The 24,821-nt window shown below is 36.4% G+C and overlaps 1 protein-coding gene across 3 annotated transcripts; it reads left to right on the top strand.

Annotated features, from left to right (window-relative positions):
• The first annotated feature begins 5,328 nt into the window (after positions 1 to 5,328).
• Positions 5,329 to 24,243, top strand: LOC127950748 (junctophilin-1). Of its 3 annotated transcripts, none has more exons than XM_052547997.1 (6): positions 5,329 to 6,059; positions 8,849 to 9,611; positions 17,252 to 17,370; positions 19,687 to 20,348; positions 21,578 to 21,675; positions 23,334 to 24,243. In XM_052547997.1, the coding sequence occupies exons 1-5, from the start codon at positions 5,681 to 5,683 to the stop codon at positions 21,656 to 21,658; spliced, it is 2,004 nt and encodes a 667-aa protein (XP_052403957.1). In that variant the 5' UTR covers positions 5,329 to 5,680; the 3' UTR covers positions 21,659 to 21,675; positions 23,334 to 24,243. The 3 variants fall into 3 exon arrangements, with proteins under 3 accessions (XP_052403957.1, XP_052403959.1, XP_052403958.1); XM_052547999.1 differs by having other exon boundaries at positions 5,387 to 6,059; positions 21,835 to 24,243; XM_052547998.1 differs by having other exon boundaries at positions 5,387 to 6,059; positions 21,578 to 24,243.
• Positions 24,244 to 24,821: the final 578 nt, after the last annotated feature.

The raw sequence follows: 24,821 nt of genomic DNA, 5'->3' as shown, positions 1-24,821 counted from the left end.
TTATTCCTTGGCGATATCATCAACCACCACTACAACTGTTTATAGGAATGACACAATATGATGACATGCAAAAGCTATCAAATGAAACCCTGACTAAAATGCATTTAATAAATGAGCAATAAAATTTCATTCTCATGCTTCCCAGCATCAGTGAAGGAAGAGGGTAACTAACAGTCAAACTTTGCTTTTAAAAAAGTCTTGTTTTAACAATAACAGCTGACATAATGGCAAGAGCTCATGTTGTACTGGTTGAAATCATAGTTTCGAAAAAGAGATGATGTCATGCAACCATGTTTTTCAAGCTGACACAAGGGGTGTGATAAGGAGCAACATATCCAATGCAATTTACGACTAAACTTCCCAACCAGATTTCATTCTGTCTCTGTGTTGTGCATAATTATGGCAGCATTGTGCTGTTCTGTTGTACTTTTCATGCACATGATGAATAATTTGGCCAAATGGATACTGACCAACTTAACAGAGAAATAGAGATATATAGAGTATATATTCATACAGTACATGTATGTTCTTGCTCACTTGCACAGTAAATCTTACTTTCACACACAACAAAGTCCATGCCAGCTGTACAGTATCAATTACATTGTTTTTGCAGGGAGAGAAAACCAGCTAAGCACTTGCACTGTTTTTCTGAGATATTTGAGCACCTGACTTGACGTCTTGTCCTTGATGAGGGCTTACATATGAGCTTCGGTGGGTTGCTGGGGAAAATCCACTGCAATACGGCATGTAAAATTGTCTTGGTATGTCTTGATAAGACTATTTCATATTTCTTAATTTGTCTATTATGCAGTGGACACATTTTAAATGCATTTTCTGCAGAAATATTTCTTTAGGCACAAAGGTATGCATGCTCATGTCTCCCACAAAGACTTGTTTTGATAGAGAGTGCACTGATGGCTTTATCTATAGGAATAAAGTTTGGCTTTGCAATGGCCTCTGGGAAATACTGGCAGCCCTGGTTTTGTCTTTGTTCCATCTAAGTGCTTAGCAAGTATTATTGTTGGCTTGCTGTTCCGTTTCCCTCCCGTTTGAAGCCTGAGCTCTCTGCAATGCCCCCAAACAAATACTGAGGGCCCAGCCTTTGTGAGAACCACCATGAACTTCTGCCTAGAGTGGCACAAAACTGGTCTTAAATGACCAGCTGGTGTGCTTTATTTTGTCAGGTGGCCATGGCTATAAGAAAAATATTGTATTGGATAACAGTGCTGCCAACTATTGGGTAACCATGATGCAACCGAATTTGCTCCTGATGTGAACAATCATGTAAGCCAGTGCCATTTTGCAAGTGATTATAAATTATCATGTTTGGTTTATGACGCAAGGAATCATTCAACTGTTCTGCTGTTACCACACACACACTCACACACAAACTCCAGTTAGCTAGAACAAAATAGAGATATGACTTATATTCTTTTCCTAAAATAGACATGATTTTTTTTTCTTGTTCTTAATATAATTTATTCTCTGTTGCTTAACCTAGCAGTTTACGTATAAGAATCTGTGCTCTGTTTTAGGAGTGGTTCTGTCTCTGCATATTTATTTAAACACAGCTGCTGTTTAGGGAAAAGGACACTGACATCATAACCATGTTTGCCCAAATAGAACCAGTGAGAGGCCTATTTCACGTCATATAATTTTTCAAAGTGATAGGAATAGTCATTCGGAAATGCAATAAACCGAATGTGTATTTAGAACCAATGGCTGCGTACAAAAGGAGGCATAAGAGAGGAAATCTGCAATTATATATTTTCATACTTCATAAAATAGATGTACTTGTACTGTAGAAGACATTTAAAGTGTAGCTAGTCCACGCACAATGGGAATTGACAAGCACACACTGACATCTTGTGGTGTGTTATGGTAAAATGTTCTGCTGGGTTCCTTTTTTTTTTTTTTTTTTTTAATAGGGGTTTTATTTTATTTTTTGTATTTGTTTGTTTTTATTATTATTATTTGTATTTTTTGTATTTGTATTTTTTTAAACTAATTTTATTTAGTTTATTTGGTTGTTTATGTGGTACAAGTGCATTTTTGTTAATGTTATTTTAATTTTTTCTGGTGCTGAAAACCAATAAACAACCCTGGGGGAAAAAAACTTGCCAGAAAGCATGTTTTTTTGTTTTTAGCAATAAAATAACTGAAGCAATACAACTCATGTCACTCGCATTAAGAAATGTAATGTTGTAGATTCACATATTAATAGTCTATTATAGCTGTCTTGATTTTTTTTCTCTCTATATATTCCATATGATGAATATCATACTGAATCTTGACTGAATTATTACCGAACTCTAGATTCAATAATTTAGTCTTTCAACAAGGACACTGCATTCGAGTATTGAGAGCGTAGTAGGTGATGGATAGACAACAGGGGTGACTATTCACATAAATTTTTTCCCATATATATATATATATATATATATATATATATATATATATATATATATATATATATATATATATATATATATATTAAAGACAAGTATCACCCAAGTCTATTAACTAAGTTTTGTTTAACTTAATTAACTTACCAGCGGTAGGATGTGTACTTCTGCATACATTGTTTTAGCACTGTTGTAAAGTACTGTCCACATGGATCAGTGTTTCTATTCTGAGGACTGATGACGTTCTTTGTCACCTTCTGCATGGCACAAGTTCATTCATCTTTCAGCAAGTCAGTGTCTGACATCATCTGAGTTTTCAGTCTATACTGCAATCTGCAGGGCAACATACTGCTAAAATGTGTTCAGACGGTGCACGTGGGTCTTGGCAGTTCTGTAGCCTGTAAATGACTTTGATGCTGCCGAAAAATGATACATTTTCAGGATTTATTTTTAGTTATAAGAACAAAGTGTCCAATCATTACCACCACTAAAGCTGTAATAAATCCAGCAGGGACAAACGTGGCCCATCTGATCATGAGAATGTTCAGCTATTTTGTTGTGACAACATTACCGTTGTTTTCTTTACTAGTTACAATGATGTGGCACAAGTTATGGCCAAGGTAAGCTGTGTAATTTTAGACTTATTTGTGAACTAAACTGGTCTGACTGTTGGAGGGAGAATTTAGAAACAATAAAAGTCTATGCCAGATCCATAAATCTCAAGGTCCTTTGGCAGCCCATTTTGTCACAACAAAATTTATTATGAAATTTGCTCAACATAATTGTCAACGAAGTGTTATCAGAGCTTTGCTATAAGTTACTCGGATATGTTTGACTGCTCTTGTTTAGAATGTTTCTATCTATCTATCTATCTATCTATCTATCTATCTATCTATCTATCTATCTATCTATCTATCCATCCTTTCATCCATACTGTACATGTAAGAGGCTGACAATAAGCTGAACATACAGGTGCATCTGAGTGAATTAGAATGGTGTGGAAAAGTTCATTTATTTCAGTAATTTAACTCAAATTGTGAAACTTGTGTATTAAATAAATTCAATGCACACAGACTAAAATAGTTTAATTATTTGGTAATTTTAATTGTGATGATTTTGGCTCACATTTAACAAATAAGAATACTTCATAAGACCAATAAAAATAAAAGTGAATTGTTAGCCTTCTGGAAAGTATCTTTATTTACTGTACATGTGCTCAATAATTGGTAGGGGCTACATTTGCTTTAATTACTGCCTCAATTCAGCGTTGCATGGAGGAGATCAGTTTGTGGCACGGCTGAGGTGGTATGGAAGCCCAGGTTTCATTGACAGTGGCCTTCAGCTCATCTGCATTGTTTGGTCTCTTGTTTCTAATTTTCCTCTTAACAATAGCCCATAGATTCTCTCTGGGGTTCAGGTCTTGGTGAGTTTGATGGCCAGTCAAGCACAGCAACACCATGGCCTTTTAACCAACTTTTTTTTTGCATCTTCAAAAAGCTGGACAGAAGAAAGAAGAATGAAGTGTTCCAAAATGTATTGGTAAATGGGTGCAGTGACTTTGGCCTTGACCCCAGTCTCAGTCCATTCCTTGTGAAGTTCACTCAAATTCATGAATTGATTTTGCTTGACAATCCTAAGGCTGCTGTTCTCTCGGTTGGTTGTGCATCTTTTTCTTTCACACTTTTTCCTTCCACTTAACTTTGTTAACATGCTTTGACATAGCACTCGGTGAACATCAAGCTTCTTTAGCAATGAATGTTTGTGGCTTACCCTCTTTGTGAAGGGTGTCAATGATTGTCTTATGGACAACTGTCAGATCAGCAGTCTTCCCTATATGATTTTGTAGCCTACTGAATCAAACTGAGAGACCATTTTGAAAGCTCAGGAAACAATTGCAAGTGTTTTAAGTTGATAAGCTGATTGGCATGTCACTATATTCTAATTTGTTGAGGTAGAGAATTGACGGGTTTTTGTTAAATATGAGCCAAAATCACCACAATTAAAGAACCAAAGACTTAAACTACTTCAGACTGTGTGCATTGAATTTATTTAATACATGAGTTTCATAATATGAGTTGAATTACTGAAATAAATGAACTTTTCTACGACATTCTAATTTATTGAGATGCATGTATTAATAAGTGACACTTATCCTGCATTTTTAAATCTTAATGTGAATGTAGCCTTTCACAAAAAAAAATCTATTTAAACCTTTATTTGAATAGGCAACATAATATTGTGCTCTTCAATATTTCCATTAATAAATCTCTGACAGATACTATCAGCCAATCACTGTGTGAATAGTTAGTAAGCATGCTGACATCATCCATAGCAACTAGGTCAACTCCGCCCTTACTTCTAATTTAAGACTTCTCTATTTATTAGTGAAATAAAGTTCTGTCTCTGCAGCTTGGTAAATATGTTTTAAGAGAAAACTCTTAGCTAAAAACTTTTACTTCTATTTAAGAGAACTCTTAGTGGTAAGATATACTGGCCCTTAATTTTGTGTGGAGCACTGGCTGTTGTTAGACTCCTTGTGCAAACAAATATCTCACTGGATTATTAGAATTAATGGCAAAATGAATGTTTGAAACGGATATTTCCTACTGACACTACAGCAAAATATATAAACAGACTTAAAACATCATTATTTTTTACCTGGTGAAATACTAGTGTTCTAATGATTTTGGCCACCACTGCCTATCTAAAGTAATAAATAAAACAAGTAATATGCTATCATTCAAAGGGACTTAATGTAGATGTTTAGAAACTATGTTGATGCTAATCCAAATCTGTCTATTTCTTATGATTTAAAAAAAATATATATATATAAATAAATAAATAAACTTGCATCGTTCGCCCACATATAACGTGAAACGATGGGATGTGGTACAACCATACAACGCAAGGGCGGGCTTGTAGTACTGACGTCATCAGCTGGGTGTCTCACTCCCGGCTTTGGACTCCTGTCTCCTCTCTCTCTCTCCCTCCCTTGTGAAGTGAACAGGGGAGAGAGGATCATAAAAAAAGAGCCAGGATCGGCGACAGTGACAGCGCCTGCGGCTCCGGCGCCTGTGCGCGATCCTCCCTCTCACTCACCGCCAACACTCGCACCAATGCGCGCCCTCAGCCATCTCCAGCAGACACCACCGCATCACAACACTGCGCCCGCGGTCTGAAATTCACCCCACTCGCTTTATTGTTGTAGTTGTTGGGCATACGACATACGAGCAGCCATAGAGACGCAAACACTCTAATTTCAGTCCTTAATCTGAATGACGGGCGGACGGTTCGACTTCGACGATGGCGGCACTTTCTGCGGTGGATGGGAGGACGGAAAAGCCCACGGACACGGCATCTGCACCGGCCCCAAGGGCCAGGGCGAATACTCCGGGTCCTGGTCCAACGGGTTTGAGGTAGTTGGGGTGTACACCTGGCCCAGTGGAAATACATACAAGGGCTACTGGGCGCAGGGGAAACGGCACGGGCTCGGCGTGGAGTCCAAGGGGAGGTGGCTGTACCGCGGGGAGTGGAGTCACGGATTTAAGGGTCGGTATGGGGTTCGCCAGAGTCTCAACACACCTGCCAGGTATGAAGGGACATGGAGTAATGGACTGCAAGATGGATATGGGGTCGAGACGTACGGGGATGGGGGTGAGTTCAGCAAAACATCACTTGACCTATTTAATGTTCTTTAAAGTCTTGCGTGTTTGTGATGCTGCTGCTGCTGCCGAGTGAAATCGGGTCTCTGTTTTGTAATATATCATTATAAAACTAAGGCCTCTTGTATAGAATATAATAAGGATTCTTTTTTTCCTTCTATTTTTGTGAAAGATCAAACAAGCACCTGGGTTATTTCTACTGCCTAGATCTTGCCCCTAAATCATGGTCTACAGATTTATGAAGCAGTTTGTCCATGCAGTTGAGTTGATGTATGGACGTATGGCCTATAACTGGACTGGTCAGCAGAAGTTGCTCACAGAGGTCAGGGCTAATAATAGTTACATCTGCAACATGTCAATTTTAAGCTCTTCTAGCAGACTAGTAGACAAGTTCTGGTCTCAGCCTATTTCTTTTGCAAGCAGCATTTGTGCTATTTGTGGAAACTCTGTGCTGTCACTTCTTTCGATGGAACTTAAATTGTAAAATTGGGCGAATCATGTCATTATTTATTCACTCATGTCGAACCAAATCTGTATAAATGGCTTTCTTCTGCTGAACACAGAAACTATTTTTTAATTGTTCCAAAAATGTGTGTAGGCTAATGCCTACATTTGATGGCAGCCATTAACTTACATAATATTTTTTTAAATAGCTACCATCAACTTTCTTCAAAATATTTTATTTTGTGATCAACAGAACAAAGAAACTCATAAAGGTTTGGAACAACTTGAGGGTGAGAGATGACAAGATTTTCATTTTCGAGTGAACTCTCACTTTAAAATGCAGTGACCATGTTAAAAAATATTAAAAGTGACATTTTGACGCCTATATAGTTTAAAGTTTATAAGCATAGTTTATACATAATTTATTAATATAATATTAATATTCAAACATACTTAAATGTATGTTGGTATTATGGGTAAAATAGAAAGCCGCAAGGTGCATTAAATTAAATAAAATAATTCTATCAAGTAACCAACAAAGGAGCCATATGAAGTTTGAGACAGCAAAAGCATAATTTTAGCACTAATTTGTGGATTTTTTTATCTTTATGTATTGCCTTGTGATGCCTCCAGTATATATATTTTTTATTATCTTTTATTAAATGTAACCAAATGACATGATCAAGTGATTAAACAGCATTACTATTCAAATAACTTTTAGATTGCATTGTAATATATTATTAAGTCTTTTAAGAAGAAATTAAAATCCAAGGTAAATTAATATTTGGCAAGGAACTTGAAGTTCTCTTGAAATGTGGTGGCGTCAGAGAGTTGGGCCTACTGTTGAATTAATGAGACATTACTGCTTACTCATAACCCACTTTCATCTTCTCCAAAGAATCCTGAAGATAGTGTTCTAGCTCAGCTGGACTGCTGAAACAGAGGCTCTTTTGCACTCTGTTTATCATAAGTCGCTTCTATTCTGCCTCTTTCCCTATAACTGGAATATTAGCTCACCAGCATTACTGCTGTAGAGGCAATGACACACACAGAATCATAAGGAATAAGTGGATAAATAGGTAAATAAATAAGAGTTATGGTCGGCTGGAGTCACAAACTTCACAACAGCTCCGATTACTTCCATGTTTTAAAATAGTGCTGGCTCTGCTCTTGAAGCTGTTAGGTTTGACAGGCCCTCATATGAGATATAGGAGGGAGAGCTGTTCACTTCGTCACTTCAGCATCATAATGTGGATAGGATTACACCTGTATATTACTAGCCTGACAATAATTTATTTAGTTATGGTCTGCGTGTTATTTTATTTATGCATTTTAAAACTTTGGATATTTGCTGAAAGTGAGATTAAAAAACTTTTCACCTAGATGGGGACCAAATTGGCATGTCTACTGTATATTGCCTTGTATTGGTATTGAATAGTGAGGACATACAAAACTGTTCAAAGGTTTGGGATCAGTTCTTTAATTATTTATTAATTTTGAAAGAAATTAATAAAAGTGTCAGTAAAGATATTCTGTTCTTTTATTTATCAAATAATTTTGGTTTACACAAAAATATTAAGCAGCACAGCTGTTTCAACATCAATGATAATAATAAGAAATGTTCCTTGAGTGCCAAATCAGCAGATTTGAATGATTTCTGAAGGATCATGTGACACCGTATACTGGGGTAATCACTGCTGAAAATTCACCCCTGCTATTACATGAATGAATTACATTTAAAAAATAAAAAAAGTTTTTTTTAAATTGCAATAATATTTCACAATATTTCTGTTTTTAGCAGCCTTAATAAGCAGAAGAGAATTCTTTCAAAAACTTTCAAAAATCTTTAAAAAGTAAAATCCTACCAACCCAATGCATTCGAACAGTATTATGTTTTGAAAGATTATAAACATGGTTGCTGATGGTAACTTGTCCTTGAATTGATTTATCACTGAGTTTTTTTTCCTCCAGCAAACTGTCTTTATTCTTGAATTCAGAGAATAAAATATTTTATGGTAATATTGAATAAAGTCTTTGATTAATGACACTGTTTTCAGTATTCATGGAATGCAAAAAAAATAAATAAATGTATTTATTAATTATTTAATAACTTATTTTTATAATCTATTTATTATAATCATTTGAATGAATTCATCATTTAATCTAATTAGCTTGAAAACATTGTGACGCTTCAATAAAAACATTTCAAAAAATTGCTTAAAAAACATCAAAGCACCCAGACATGTCAGCTCCTCTGGTGTTTTCTTTTTTTTTTTTAATCCCTGTATTATGTGTTATGCAATATCTAGACTAAAGTCTCTCTAATCCCTTTGTCAGGTACGTACCAGGGCCAGTGGATGGGCGGCATGCGACACGGCTATGGCGTACGTCAGAGCGTGCCTTACGGCATGGCCACTGTCATCCGCTCCCCGCTGCGCACCTCACTGGCCTCCCTCCGCAGCGAGCAGAGTAACGGCTCCGTTCTTCACGACCACATGTCCGACAGCCCTGCTGGCACCCGCGGCGGCTTCGTCCTGAACTTCCACAGTGACAGCGAAGTGGGCTCCGGCAAAAAAAAGGGGCTTTTCAGACGGGGTTCACTGTTCGGGAGCCTCAAGCAGCTGAGGAAGTCAGACTCCCGTTCTTCCATATCCAGCAAACGCAGTTCGGCACGAAGCGACGCCACCATCAGCCGCATCAGCTCTAGCGATGCAAACTCCACCATTAGTTTTGGCGATGGAGAAGTGGCTGATGAGTACATGCCGGCTGAGGACAACGTTGATGCCACCACCACCGAGTCATACATGGGCGAGTGGAAGAATGACAAGCGGAATGGTTTCGGTGTCAGCGAGCGCTCCAATGGGATGAAATACGAAGGCGAGTGGATAAACAACAAACGCCACGGCTACGGGTGCACGATATTCCCTGATGGGACGAAAGAAGAGGGAAAGTACAAAAATAACGTTTTGGTGCGTGGCATCAAGAAGCAGCTTATTCCCCTCAAGAACACCAAGACGAAGCAGAAAGTGGACCGTGCCCTTGAAGGAGCCATAAGAGCGTCTGCCATTGCCCGAACAAAAGTAGAAATTGCCACCTCAAGGTTAATACTTCCTCTACATCAATCCTACACCACACGATCAATTGCATCTTAAGGGCATGCCTACAACATTCAATCCCACTCTCTTTCTTTCTCTATCTTGCAAGTTTCTTCATCTAACCAACAGTATTGCTCACATTCCTCCAACCAACATAGCATCTGCATGCTGTATCCCAAGCTGTAGAGGAATTGATGGCTGCTCATTCGCCCTCATGTGAATGAGTGAAACGCGGCAGGGAGGTGACCAGGCAAATCGCTATTGTGCAGAAGAGCCCCGTTGAATAGTCTGTTTGCATGAGTGCCATCACATGCCCCCCGGCCATAGCTCTCATACTGATCACATAATCAATGCAGGGCCAACAGGATGGGCTGAATGAACTCACAGAGGAATCGGGTGCCAGTCGTAAAGTTTATAATCATTTAAACATTTTTATTGGAGAAACGGCATGGTATGTTTATGTTTTCCTGGCCATTATGACAATTAAAAGGCCTATACGTTCATAAGAGAAGTTATTTAACATAGATGTAATTTGCTCAAAGGAGATACTTATGTAACTTTGGTGGTTTGTGTAAATCAACCGGCAAAGGCGTTTTCAAAGGCAAAGCCGTTTAATTCCTCTGGGATTGCATTACTGTCGGTTCTTTTTATACGTGTTATACATAACACATAATTATCGGTTAAGTCACACATGGAATGGTGGAGGAAATGCCTGATATTGATTTCTAAACACAACAACACATTTTCCCACTCCAGAAAATCACTAAATTCTTGTAACTAAACTCTTTTCTTAACTTGTGAGCTTATATGCTAGTGCTAGTGCTTGTGTAGGAGAAGTTTCTCACTTGTTTAGTATTAGTATTCCTTCAATATATTCATTTTTGTTCTTTTCCTTAGACCTTTTTTTCCTTTTATCAACACTGGAGAGTAGTTAGGATGACAATATCATGGTTAAAGGAACAGTTCACCCTAAAATTAAATTTTTCATCATAATTTACTTTTATCCTCATGTTGTTCCAAACTTCAGTGGAACACACAATATTCAATGTATATATTAATATAGAATATCCTGCCAAATAATTGTAATATGTGTGAATAAGGATTGAGGTTTGCTCAAAAAAAAAAAAAAAAAAAAACATCAGAAAAATGTTTTACATGACTTGCATGCTGAAAATCTTTATATTCACCTCATCTTGCCTGAGTTTAGTAGTGATATCAGATTTGAGAATGAATCATCTTTTTAATCAATCAGTTCAGAAAGCAGATCTGATGATAATGAATCAGAATGATCTGGTTCTCTAGTTCAGCTCACTTAATCATTGATCTGATCTTAGTGGTTAACAACTCACTGATGATTATCAATGAATAATGGCCTAAATGTTGGTCTGTTCATCAAACATAATTTCAGGAGACACCTTCTTACACCATTATGTTTCCTTTTGTGTTCTGTGAAAGAAAGTCAACTGAAATTTAAATAATGATATATTATTCATTTTTTAATTGAACTGTTCCTTATGTAATTCTTTATTTTGGTTTTCATATGCAGGTTTTTTTATTTAGGGCTTTTTACTTAGGAAGCATTTTGCTTTGCTCTATTAATGCAGTTATTTACTTTTTTCTGTCAGCACAAAAACCGTGTCCTTGTCCTGTTCATTCATTACCATGAGCTTCCTTCTGATAGCTGAATGAGTATGAATTTTAATGAAAGCTGCTATAATGAGCTTGCACAGTCCATGCAGCTAATGAAATAGTAATATGTCCCAGAGCTGCTGGATGAATTAAATATCTCTCAGTGTCTTTGAAGATTGTTACGCAGAGACGTGTTAAGCACTGGGAGGGTTCAGGGAATGTGTGGAGAGTCTGAGAAGGCTTTGGATTGCCTTGAAGGAGTCTTGAAAAAGAGCGGGGTGGGGTGGGGGGTCTCAGCTCTGTGCTCTCTCACACATGTGTGCACTGTGTGCCAGTACTGAGCCTGACTAAATAAGGCAAGGCAGGAGTTGGCTTCTCAATCGCTGACAAGAATATAGTCTTGGAGCCGTCACTGATACAGTAGCCAGTCTGTGTCCTGTTATCATCTGTTAGAGCACTCCGGTTTAGAGCTGCATGTATGTGTGCACGTATATATCCTATCAGCACTCACTTTCTTGTACCGTGGCAATCTTAATTCCTGCCAAAATATTGGAGTTGCTACAATGAGTGTAGATTATAAAAGGGATCTCTATACAAGAATTTATTTGCCATTTTATTTAATACTTTCTTGAGGAGACTATAGAAGCTATGATAATTTAGTGCAAACTTTACCATGGTACATTTTTTTGTAAAAAGTTGATTTCACAATTCATATGTGAGATTTATGCGTCCTGCTTATCTGGTCAAGGCTTTAATGGATGAGATTACCTGAACAGATAACCATCTTAATCTTCTGTTTGTCCTCAACAACAGTTTATGTAGAGGATTGTTTCTTCTATGGTAATCTACTTTATACGCTACTTTATATCTACTTTAAAGTTTGGGATCAGTAAGATTTTTTAAATATTTTAAATATTTTAATAAATGTCTCCAATGCTGCATTTATTTGATGAAAAATACAGTAAAAAAGAGTAATACTGTGAAGTTTACTATTTTAATATATTTTGAAAATGGGATTATATTCTTGTGATGGCAAAGCTGAATTTTCATAACATGATCCTTTAGAAATCATTCTAATATACTGATTTAGTACTCAAGAAACATGTATTATTATCATCAATTTTGATAACAGTTTTGAGGAAACCACGTTTACTTTTTTCAGGATTCTTTGAGTAGAAAGTTCAAAAGTAAACTTACTTACCACCAAACTTTTGAACAGTAGTGTATGTTGAATGTTGTTTAATTATGTTAACACATTTATTCATTTTCATTCTGTTCTGTGGTTTCTAAAAAAATAATCAGACCATTTTGAGCTGATTGAAACTGATCAGGGGTGCATTTCCCAAAAGCAACTACAACCACAGTTCCGTTGTTATCATTAGAGTTCAGCGGAACTTGTGACCATAGTTGGCTAACAGTGCCTTTTGGAAACCCACCAAAAAGTCCACAACGCAGCAAGCATTTCTCAGTAATTGTAGAAAGACATGTTGTTGTTGTTTTTCTTCACAAATCAGACATAAACTAGACTTTACCCTTTAAGAGTCATTAACATTCTTTGAATTGAATTATAATTGAAGTCAGATATCACACACCAGTGAAATGCTGTCTGTCATTCATAGAAATGTTAATGCAAACAGTACATTAGAGGGCTGCAGAGGGCCAGTGAAGATAACAAAAAAACGTCTTACACATCATAGATTTCCTATTTCACTGCTTTGTGTTGTTTCATTTTGAGAAACATGGAATTTCAACTAAAGAACATACAAGATTAATCATGCTTAAATATTTGTAATGATTTGCAGCCCTAGAATGTTGTATAGTTATCAGTGGAGTCCGACATATCACTGAAAACATTATATAAACTAGCAGCATAAGAATTCATACAGAAATATACATTTGTACAGGCTAACTGGACAGATCAGAATCAAGACAAGTCGCTGTGGGCTCAAGCAGGGAGGATGTGCTCCTCTTCAAATCTTTATCTGAGCTCTTGTGTGTGATAGAGTGGGCGAATGTGAGGAGACACTGCCAAATTAAAACCCTCAGAATTTATGCAAGTGCTTCATCTGTCGCCTAGGAGATGTTCTTTGGCTCAGACTCCAAAGAATATCACATTAGGTCCATTAACGCCTAGGGACAAATGCTGACAAATAGTATGTAGATGCTCTCTTAATACTGTGTTAATATTATATATGCCTTGTGTGTTTAGAGGAGCCATGCTTGTAGTATAATGGTCTTTTAGAATCAAAACTTTTCATAATCTTGAAAAATACATATCGTTGGAAAGCCACCAGTGGCAAGTTGTGGTATAACATCTAAACAAAATTGCATTGGAACCTCTTTTTTTTTTTATATCAACTTCAAATTTGGAACACAATTCTTTTAGACATGTTCATGGCCCTAAATGAGAAAAAAATTTATTTTGGAAGAAAAAGATAAGTTAAATAGTATTTCATATACATTGACAATATAAATGATAGCTCACTTTTACCATCTGAGTCTGAGAAAGTCTTTTTCAGCACTGAAAATAATGAGAAAAACTCATATTTTTCTCCCTTTCCAGGGTAGCAAAACGCCAACATAACAACATATTCCCAAGAAATATATTTAACTTGGGTCTGAACAGTTGCCTTGAAAAAAAAATAAATGTGTGTCAATTTGACCCGCAAACATCAAAATCGTCAGAAAATTATTTGTGTGCACTTCAAAACACATCAGTGCATCCTCACTTTGCATGCATGTTTATGGTAAAATATCAAGAATAAAATCACAGCTTAACTAGAAGTTACGGAAGCTCAAAAATCTAAATGGAACAAATTGACTCGGAATATAATACAAGGTTAAAAACATAAAATCTCAAAATTCATCCTTTAAAACCCATTTTAAAATCAGACATTGCATTACCATGTAAATGGCACATCTGATTTTATTTATTTATTTTTTGGTGCAACACAAACGTCATAATATTATAATTGTATTTAATCATTATACATTTTAAATGTAATTAATTTCCATAATGGCAAAACGGCCACTTTTTGCAGCAGAAATTTCTTTTTAAGAATCTTACTGACCCTAAACTTCTGAACAGTAGCATAACTGTAAAAGCAAAGCTGATAGCTCTTGAGACCTAGTTGTAGCATGTTTCATTGGCTACAGAAGTCCAGATGCCCAGTGAACTATCAGGCTTTCCCAGCCCTGGTCCTCGAAGGCCACTGTCCTGCAAATTTAAGATGCAACCCTAATCAGAAACACCTGAAACAGCTAATTAAGATGTTCAGGATTATTATAAGATATAGGCAGGTGAGTTTGATCAAGGTTGAAGCAAAACTCTGCAGGACGGTGGCCCTCCAGGACCATGGTTGAGAACCCCTGAATTAGATGGATCTCTTCAGGAGCTGGTTTGGGCTGAAACATAATAAATCATTAATCCTGTTATCACTGGGCTACTTTTGCTCTATATGAACACCAGACACTCAGTATATTTGTGTTAGTGCTACCACACCATGACATGACTCTCTAGCTCAAGCTTACAGTGTATCTTTCTCCTATTTAAGGTTTCATTTATCAACATTATTGCAATTCTCAGCAGAGGACCGGTGCTATATATCACAATTATACTGTACTATATATATATATATATATATATATATATATATATATATATATATATATATATATATATATATATATATATATAGTGCATATCTTATTACTTGAGGTTTGTTTTTTAGAAGGAAAAGGTTAGCTAGTTTAATTCATTCAACCAAAGCTTTATATTCAATTTAATTTATTCACATAGCTCTCCTTAGAATGTGATGAATACAGACCGAGCTCCTCCCCACAGTTTAAGACTATGATCCTTTAAAAGCAAGCTTAGCATAACAGTTGTAATGTAGATGGACTTCGAAAGATACTTTGTCTGGAATGTTTCATGACAGCCAGCTGACAATTATGTCTTCATTCAGACTGCATGGTCTAATGCAAAAAGGAAAAAAATAGTATTGGTTAAATGTTTAACAAATATTGCACTGATTTTCATATTTTACTCTGCATATGTGATGGGAATTTTAAGTAGGCCACTACCTAAAAGAAGAATGGTCTAGTTTTACTGAAAGGAGTGAGTAACCCAACAAAAACTTTCAGAATTAAATGCTAAATGTAAAAAAAACTAAAATTAGGTTTGCATGGTCTTCCAGTACTCATGGCACTGCATATCTGTATATAAATATATGAAGTTATACCCTTGTAGACCCTATATACCATATACTGTAACATACATCTGTACTCTTTCTTCACTCATGTGAACATAACAAGTGTCCAATGGGTTATTTAAAGCCTTGTTGGGCTGATACAAAATACTAAGTTATATTTAAAAGTTTATGGATTAAATATGGAGTATATTAAATATTTATATATGTATTTAATATTTATATATTTGCAGTGGTTTTGAAGTTGGCATACATTTTTGTGGATATTTCAGTGATTTGTTTTAATGCTCTTAAAGTTTCCTACAAAAAAAGTGTTTCTGACAAGTTTTTTTATTTTTCAGAGCATTAAGACTTATAATGTGTTATTAAGTAAAATATATATCTGAAAGAAAATATTAAGATACACTACTGTAAAAAGGTTTGGTGGTTAGTAAGTTTGATCTAAAATACAGTAAAAACTGTAACATTATTAACAATTTTTACAATTTGATTATATTTTAAAATGTCATAAATTTTTGTGATGCCAAACCTGAATTTTCAGTGTTCAAAAAAGTTGTTCTGCTTGATATTTTTTGTGGAAACCATTATATTCATTATTTTATTTATTTATTTTTTCCTGAATAGAAAGTTTAATCGTTAAAAATAATAATAGTTTAATAGTTCATAACGCTAAAACATAATTTATGTGAAATAGAAATATTTTAGAGCATTTCACATTATGGGCCCTATCATACACACGGCGCAATGCGATACAAGGCACAGCGTAAGTGTGTTTGCTAGTTTCAGTCCGGCGGCGTTCACATTTTCCCGTCCAGCGCCACGTAGTTTAATTAGCAAATGCATTTACACACATTTTTGCGCCCATGGGTTATTTAAAGAGCGTAAACACTGCTTAGGCACGGGGACGCACAGCAGCACACACACATGCCAAATATAAAAAATTAAAGCATTGCAATGCATAATAATTTTTTGAAGGCTAATTAAATATAAAAATGCCTACATGCCATAATGGATAGTCATCGCATGTATCAGAATTAGGCTATCTGCTCACACATGAACAGCTATGTTTCATCTCGGAGACACGTTCTCTGTCTTTGCACTTGCTAAATTTCGCAGTGTAAATAGCAAATCCGTCATGGTAAGAGCACAACTGGCTCTTAAAGGGAATGGAAAATGAGACTCTGATTGGTTTATTGCATGTTACGCCCAAAAAACACCCATTACCCATTAAGAGAATAGGGACAACCCATTAGCCAACCATTTTTCTGTCGCTAAATTAGCAAAAGTGGATTTAGACACCCCCTATGCATTTAGATTGTTAAAATAGGTCCCTATGTCTTTACTGACACTTTTGATCAATTGAATGCATCCTTGCAGCATAAAGGCATTCATTTCTCTCTCTCTCTCTCTCTCTCTCTCTCTCTCTCTCTCTCTCTTTTAAAATATATTAAGGACCTCAGAATTTGAAATGGTAGTGTATATCAAATATATTTGTCACTCAGCTCTAGATGTTTGCAGATTGACAGAGGACAATTATGTACTCTTTCAACTAATTAATGCCAACATTTTGCACTATTTTTAGCACTATAGCTTTTTTGTGAATAGGAAAATGAAACCAGTACACAGCATAGTAACTTCTGTTAATGAATGCATCTTTGTGTGCTTGTTGTGAGTGGCACAATAGACTTGCAGCCACTGCAGTGGTGGTGACTGATAGTGCCAGGAGCAGTGTTAAAGTGCTGTGCCCTCCTCCCATATCTTATCATCCAAGCTGTCTGACTCCAGCTCTGTCTCTTTGCTTTACCTAGAACTGCACACGCCAGGGCCAAAGCAGAGGCAGCTGACCAGGCGGCCCTGTCTGCCAGCCAGGACTCTGATATCGCCAGAGCAGTGGCTAGAGAACTGTCCCCCAACTTCTATCAACCAGGTATCCCATCACCCACGTGCACATCCGCTTCCTCTCATGCACACACACATACACAGACTCACACGCGTTTTCTATGCCCTTTCGCCCCTCCCTAATTACTCCCTTTGTGTCCTTGTCTTTGTGTCTGGGTCAAGTGTCTCTTTTTTGTCTCCCTGTCAAGCAAAGGCAAAGAAGGCAGATGCAATTGCAAATGAGTTGTGATGGGGAGGAATATAATTTGCATAAATTACTGCTTCTCTGAGCCAAGCTCCGACCAATTTTAATTCCTGCAAATTATAAAAAAAAACCATCAGGCACAATAATTATAAATGTGTGTTGTAGACTGGAATTTTTATTCTAAACAATTGATACGTTAGCATTACCAACATGAAACAAGCTGGTGATGAATGTCACATTTTATATATATTTATGATTTGTAATATCACATTAACCTCAGTTCAGTGAGGCCAGTTTCTTCAACCTTTTTCTGCTCATATAAAGCTTTGTTAAAGCCTTAAAATGCCTTTGGCATTTGTCCATACATTACCAAATGGTTTCAGGATAATTCCTAAATGGTCCAAGTGGAATCCTTAAATCTCCACCCCCAACTCAATCGCAGGTCTGCATGGCTGGCCAGTGACTTCTTGCTTATGAAGCTAAAAATATTTTACATATTGTGGATTACTATGTCATGCGCAGAATCCCTGTTGCTTCCTAAATAATTAATATAAACAAATAATATATAAATAATTGTCTATTACATTAGTTCAATTGTCAGATAATTGCGCACTAGCCGGATTTGACAGCACAACCTCAGTGGGATTAAAGCTGCTGGGTGGATGCAAAGAATCACAGTGCTGAATCCCTACAACTCTGGTAGCTGTTTGTGAATTATAACCATTTTTTTCTATATCTTTAGATTATGAAATACATGCACTTTTCTAAACGAGGTCAAAAGTTTCTACTAACAGGGCTACCAGCTTGAGTAGCATGTCAGTTTATTTTATTTGTTAAGGATAAATCTGTTACCTGTGGATTTGGGGATTATTCAGAATTTAAGTATTATCTCTGCAGATAGATTTACATTAAGTTTATTTATTCCATCTGTTACGTGCCCGGTGCCCCTGTTTAAATGATCCAGAAAGGGTAACTCAACATAAAGAAGAACACGTGAATCCACCCTCAAAATATTTTATGAGTAAATGCAAAGTTTTTTTTTTTTTTTTTTTTTTTTCTGGGGAACACAAAAGAATTGCACAAATGAAAAAAAACATTGGAATTGAATTTTTCCTCCCCATCAACCATGTCCCTTTAGTTATTCCATACATTTAATTTTAAAGTCAAGTTCATGAAGTGAAATGTAGTCAGGTTTTCAGTTCTGAATTTCTCAAAACCTTGGTTGTCTGCACGTGATTTAGGGAAACATTACCTAGGACTAGTCAAGTTTAATTCCATTTTATTTAAAATAACCTAAGAAATTATGTCTTGGGGATTGGGATAAATATGACAAATGTTTATTTTAGTGAGACACTCACTTTTGTTTACAATCTAGATTTTATTTCACAATAATTAGGCTGCTGCTACTTGTATATAAGCCAAATTATAATATAAAGGTCAAAGATCCTCAATCCTACAGACTTTATAAAAATCACCAGGCTCATAACTTCACATTTGTCCTTATAGAAATATCAAAATACCTTTTCTGCGTCAACAAAGAGTCAACTCAACTTACTCAAGGGATCAATGTGGACTGAAAGTTTTCTTTCTGAAATGTACTCACATTTTGTTTGAGAGTGTTTGGTGTCGAGACTCTCTGCTGACGAGCTGTTCTGCACTTTAGCTCTTTAAAAAGGCTGATAAACAGTGTGATTTATTTGTAGTCTAGGCCTGGGCACAGTCCAGTGCAAGTTCTAGAAAGCCCATCTGTGTCAGCTGCGAGGCCATATCCATGGTCTGGAGAATCTGGAGAATGACTGGAAGCTAAGACTTCAATCATAAAGCAAGTGGCAAAGTTCTTAATGTCCGTCCCCTGCATAAACACTAAGAGACTTAGACTGTAAAAAACGTGAAATTGCATCTGTTGTGCTGGCAGTTTATTCTGAGCTTGATATTCACAAGCAGCGCTCTTGAGATGTTTTGTTTCTGGGTATTAAGCATTTGAGCCAGATTTAGATGCATCAAGGTCTTTTTGTCTGGCAGTAATCATTTGATCTTTTTATTTTTTTTATTTTTAGAATCAGACTGTATAAAATGTAATAAAATAAAAAAATTAATATCTATATACAAAATGTAAAAATATTTAGTAAACTAATTCTGATTTTTTTATACCCTTTTAAGGTCCTGACTATATCAAGCAAAGGTTTTCCAGTGAGCCTATCGAGATTAAAGAAGTACCAGAAGAAAAGAAAGAGAAATCACCTTCAGGAAGTCCGCACTTTTATCGCAAAGGCACGACCCCAAACCAGTCCCCTTCCCAAAGCCCGGGACCCACACCACCTCCCTCTCCCCCTCTCAGCAAGAAAAAGCCCTTCTTTAACAGAAGTGCCCCAAAAGCCATCAAGGAAAACAAGACCCCTGCTGCCGAAAGCCTGGCAGTGGGTGTCACCAAGGCTACTTCCAGGATATCAGACAAACAGGAAGTAAAACAGGAAATAGTACCGGTAGCCAAACCCTCCAAGCCGCCGGCGCCAGTCGCCAATGCCTCCAGCCCTGGGAATGGTGAGCTGCACTCCCAATATCACGGGTACTTTGTGAAGGCGGAGGTGATGATGCCACCTGATGATCCTGAGGATGAAGAACACCATGCAACATCGACTGCTCACACCAAGATGCCCCCTGCTGCAAAGCAATACCGCACACCGACCCCCAAACCAGTAATGGCCATAGAGAGCAAACCCGAACCCAAACTGAAGAAACAGGAATCATTGAAGCCAAAGAGCCTAGCAGAAACTAAGAAAGCCAGCATGGAAATTACTACTGACATTGTTGAGGAGGAGTCAGTAAGTAGCTGCAACATCAACATGCATGACATTTATCTGTAAATTTACTAATAAAATTCACAGATACATAATCATCTATATTCTCTTAATGTATATATTATAATTTAAAATTACATTTAAGTGCTACACATGAATTTAGGCATCACAACATTGTAATGTTAAGTATGAGATTTCTAAATTATATATTTATTTAACAGTGTTAAAATTAAAGGTGCACTAAGCTATTTTTGGCCAAATGATGTTGATATTTGAAAGCACCAAAACAATTTGCCTATTTTTATATCTCTGTGCCCCACACAACCCTGGCATAACAACGATCGCGGAAACAAGTGAAGATGACACAAGCATATTCAAACAAAAGCCAACACAGATAAGATGTGTGAAACAATGCAAAATCAAAGTTACTCGCAATGAAACAATGCAACCTGGGTGTCCAATTCTAGGCCTTCCCTCTCCCTGAGTTCTCTCCACCGCTGGAAAGCTGCTTCAGTATTTATTTGGGTCCTACCTCTTGCCTGATCATAACTCTTCTTTTTTTAATGTTTTGTTTCTCCGACATTCTCCTCTTTAGTTATCTTTCGATTCTCATAATTATCTTCAGTCAATCTGCCAATGTCCATCTGCACTCAAATTGAGTGCTCTCCATTATTACAAGACATGGCCCTTACTTCTGATTGGCTACAAGTGTGTTTTGGGACTCGGTCCGACACTGTGGTCAAAAGTGTTTTATCAAAAACCGCTTAGTGCACCTTTAAAGTAAATAATTCAAATGATCCTGCACACTTAAATATCCAGTATTGTCCGATACTAATAAATCTGAACATTTCTAATAATGGAAAATAAACAATATGGTATTCATGTACTGTATCATGCATGCTTATATAAATGGTGTTTTTTAGTTTTTAGTATCTAATTTAAAATTTATATTTTTTATTTTCTATTTAAACATATCAAATAAATATTGTCCATTACATGAAAATAATTATCAGCTTTTCGGTATTAAAATTCAAATTTGAATATTGGTGCATAATTCAAAATGTATTTTTTTTTATTTAATATTTAAACATATAAATTAAATATTGGCCATTACTTGAAAGCAGTAATCAGCTTTTTTGTATTAAATAAAACAATTTAATATTGGTGCATGCCTAGTATTTTTATTTGCTATATGAGAGCGGGTGCCATTCAATTGCTAACCTCCAGCTTTGTCTTTTTTGCCGGTTCTTCAGGGTCCCAACTCAATATTGGTCATACTAGTGATGCTGATAAATATTGGACTGGCAATTATTTTTGTTCATTTCCTCACTTGATGGCACATTAAACTCAGGTAAGACTCTCGCACTCAGATGGAGGATTTCGGCCCTGATCTTTTCCCCATGTCAGTCACCAACTAATGTAGTCTACCTTACTCTTGCCATGTAATTGCAGCTGTGCCTGAATGTTATTCAACATAATTACTTACCCTCTAACTGTTTCGACCCTTCAGTGAGCTCATGAAAACTAGCGGCATAGGCCCCTAATTCTCCGCACTTGCGTCAATGGCCTTTAAAACAAAATGGCACCAGTCAGACTCAGAAACAGGCAAAGGACTGGATGACTGGAATTAGAGCAAATCATGGGAGAAAGACGAAACCCGGACCATTCGGCTTGAGCCAACCCAGTTCCTCTGGTGATGATTTGTGACTCGCTTGGGCTCTGAAAGCTGAAGCAAGCAGTCGTTGGGAAAGAAAAAGAATCTGCTGATCCAAGCCGTACCCAGTCAAGTGCATGTCCACCCTGCTGCTAAGGGGAGGGGTGGAATGGGGGGACTTAACTGGATATGTTCGGAGATGCACTTTTAGCTGACGGAAGCGAACAGCTGCCTTACTATTTTACCACCTGACGTTTTAAAGGGGAGATGTGCATCGGGTTGCCAGTGTGTTTGGGCAGCAGGAGTGTGTACCAGTGTCCGCTTTCCGCTTGGTTCGAAACACCATGCACATTTTGAAAGGGTCACTTGCCAGTCTTATTCCATTACCCATCTCTACAGCCTTGTCTAACATCTCTTGCTCCTGTTTTAGGAGATTCGTCTATGACATGCCTGTGCATGGTACTGGTTTAACGACTTTGTCTTGACTTTTTTTGTTTGTCTTTGTTTCTGTTGTGTTCTTTATTTCTGCACCTGTAGCTAAGGATGACGAAAATATCCAATGAAAAATCAAACTTGAAAATAACAGCACGTAACAGTTTGAACTGTAAGATTTATAATTTTTCAAGATTTTTTTTTTTTAATAGTGCGTGGTTTGATTGAATATATTTAAGGTATTATTGTAAAATTGTGTGTGTGTTTTCTTTTGAAGGATAGGCAGTTTTACATTGTACTAGGGCAAAATGCATGGCTTTTATTTTATTTATTTTGAAATGACTAATTGTGACATTTTGCACATTTAATATTCACGGCCTGAGACTGTGCCCACTAACCCCCCAAACCCCCCACACTACCCCTAAAGTTGACGTGCAGAGCGGTACCTGTCTCAGTATTATGCCTGCTTAATTGTGTTGAATACATTCAGGTGGACCCAATGGTTATAAACGCGAATGTAAAGATGGTTGCCTTTAAGAATTTGTAACAGTGTTATAGTTTACCTCTGAAAATGTGATTTTTGAAATGCTGTCTTAATTGGGGATTTTTGTGGAAATCTGCTGTTATTCTCCATTATTTTGGTTTGGTGGTGCATGAGGATGTGGTTGCAATTATTGTGCACATGGTGCATTCGCACCAGTATTTAAATGACAAATGTATACATAAAAATAGATCTATTTTATATACAAAGTCAGAATATATTTAGTCAACAGTTGGACACTAAATGGCCTTGACTAAAATTACAGCACTGCATCTTTTGCTGATTGATTCAAACATCCTGCGTGCATGGTGTATTTTTGTCAGCTATGGATGTGTTGTGTGAAGCATGAATTTCAGCAGTAACAGGGTAACTGTTTTTACAGAGGTTTTGTCAGACTGCGAGAGTATGTGAGAGAGGAGGAGGAGGGAAGAGAAGAGCATCAGAATGGATGATGGTTTGTCATTTGACAAGAGAGAGTAATCTTCAAATGTAAAACAGACTTATTTTTAAAGAAATAATATCTTTTAAAGAAATATGTTTTTTTTTTCTTTTCTTTTTTTTTTTTGTGGTGGGGTAAACATCTTTGATTTACACTCATTGGCTATGTAAATCGCTGTTTTTTCTGTTTTCTATTTCTGTTTATATTCCATCCTGACCTGATACATATTAGATGTATTTAAAATGTCCCCTTACAATTTGGCATTTGTTTAACCAGTAAAGATTTATTTGTCATTTTGTTTCCATTACCAAGAAGTTACAAAAAAGTTAATCTCTATACCAAGAAAAGTTACAAATTGTGTATTTTTATAAAAAAAGAAAAAAAAGAAAGAAAGAAAATAAAAACACTGCTGGTATTTAAGATGTTTTATTGAAAAACAGTATTCAATTTAAAGCTTTTGTGCTGTTATGATTTAATATCTAGCATAGCTCTTCAGATTGACCATACAAAAATTCACAACTGAAGAATCATTAATTGCAAATTCAAGATTTGCATAAAATTTAGGTTAAAGCAAAAAACGGGTAATAAAGACATGCAACAGCACGAAAGGGTTAAATACGACATTTAAAATGGCTCGAATCAGTTATTGTAATATCTTAACATTTTTAAATTGGTTTGAATGTATTGTTTTCATTTTAAAGGCTGAACATATGGAAAAATGTTGCTGAAAGTTTTTATATGAACTGTCCCACACACCTTAATGATAATGAAACGTATATATAGATATATATTATTTTTTTGGAAATTATTGATATAAATTATAATTAAAAAGATGACTTTTCAAAGTTTTGAAGCATGTCCTGGCATTGTTTTTTCCCATTTTATTGTCCAACACCCTGTCCAAATAATGTCTTATAACCTATTATTAGACAAAGAAGAGTTTTGAAATGATTACATACATTAATGCACAAAATTATTAGGCAGAAGAGAGAGGGGCTTCCATTACTTCCATGCCGTCTCTCTCTAGACTTACAGACAAGACAACCCTCTACTACTGCATCTAAATCTTTACTCTGAGCCACTAAATGATGTCTAATATTAGCCACTGGCTAATAAATTCTCAGATTTTACTCGCCAGTGTGTGAGTGGGAAGCTAAGTAGAACACTTCGGCTGAGCGCTTCAGAGCTTCTCTCTTCATCGAACGAGAAGCGATCTGTGCTATTTTTCCGTTCATCTCTGTGGATGGACAGCATGCCTGGTATTTCGCGTACCGTAAACTTCAGTGTGAAGGTGCACAACTCGCCGTCAGTTGGTGTTTTTTCTCACGCAGAGAGCGACAGAGCGAGAGAGTCTTACATACCATGCAGAATTGACGCGCTATACTTAAACAATATTCTTTCTTATATTTTTCTGTCAAATTAACAGCGTTA

Source organism: Carassius gibelio, chromosome B2 (genome assembly GCF_023724105.1).
Source record: "Carassius gibelio isolate Cgi1373 ecotype wild population from Czech Republic chromosome B2, carGib1.2-hapl.c, whole genome shotgun sequence".
Classification (NCBI taxonomy): Eukaryota; Metazoa; Chordata; class Actinopteri; order Cypriniformes; family Cyprinidae; genus Carassius; species Carassius gibelio.
Note: the sequence above shows the minus strand (reverse complement) of the source record. Positions and strands in the feature narration are given on the sequence as shown.

Coding starts and splice junctions, on each gene's coding strand:
- LOC127950748 (XM_052547997.1), top strand. CDS start 5,681: ATGACGGGCGGACGGTTCGACTTCGACGATGGCGGCACTTTCTGCGGT. Junction 6,060..8,848: donor CGAGACGTACGGGGATGGGG/GTGAGTTCAGCA, acceptor TCCCTTTGTCAG/GTACGTACCAGGGCCAGTGG. Junction 17,371..19,686: donor CCCCAACTTCTATCAACCAG/GTATCCCATCAC, acceptor TACCCTTTTAAG/GTCCTGACTATATCAAGCAA.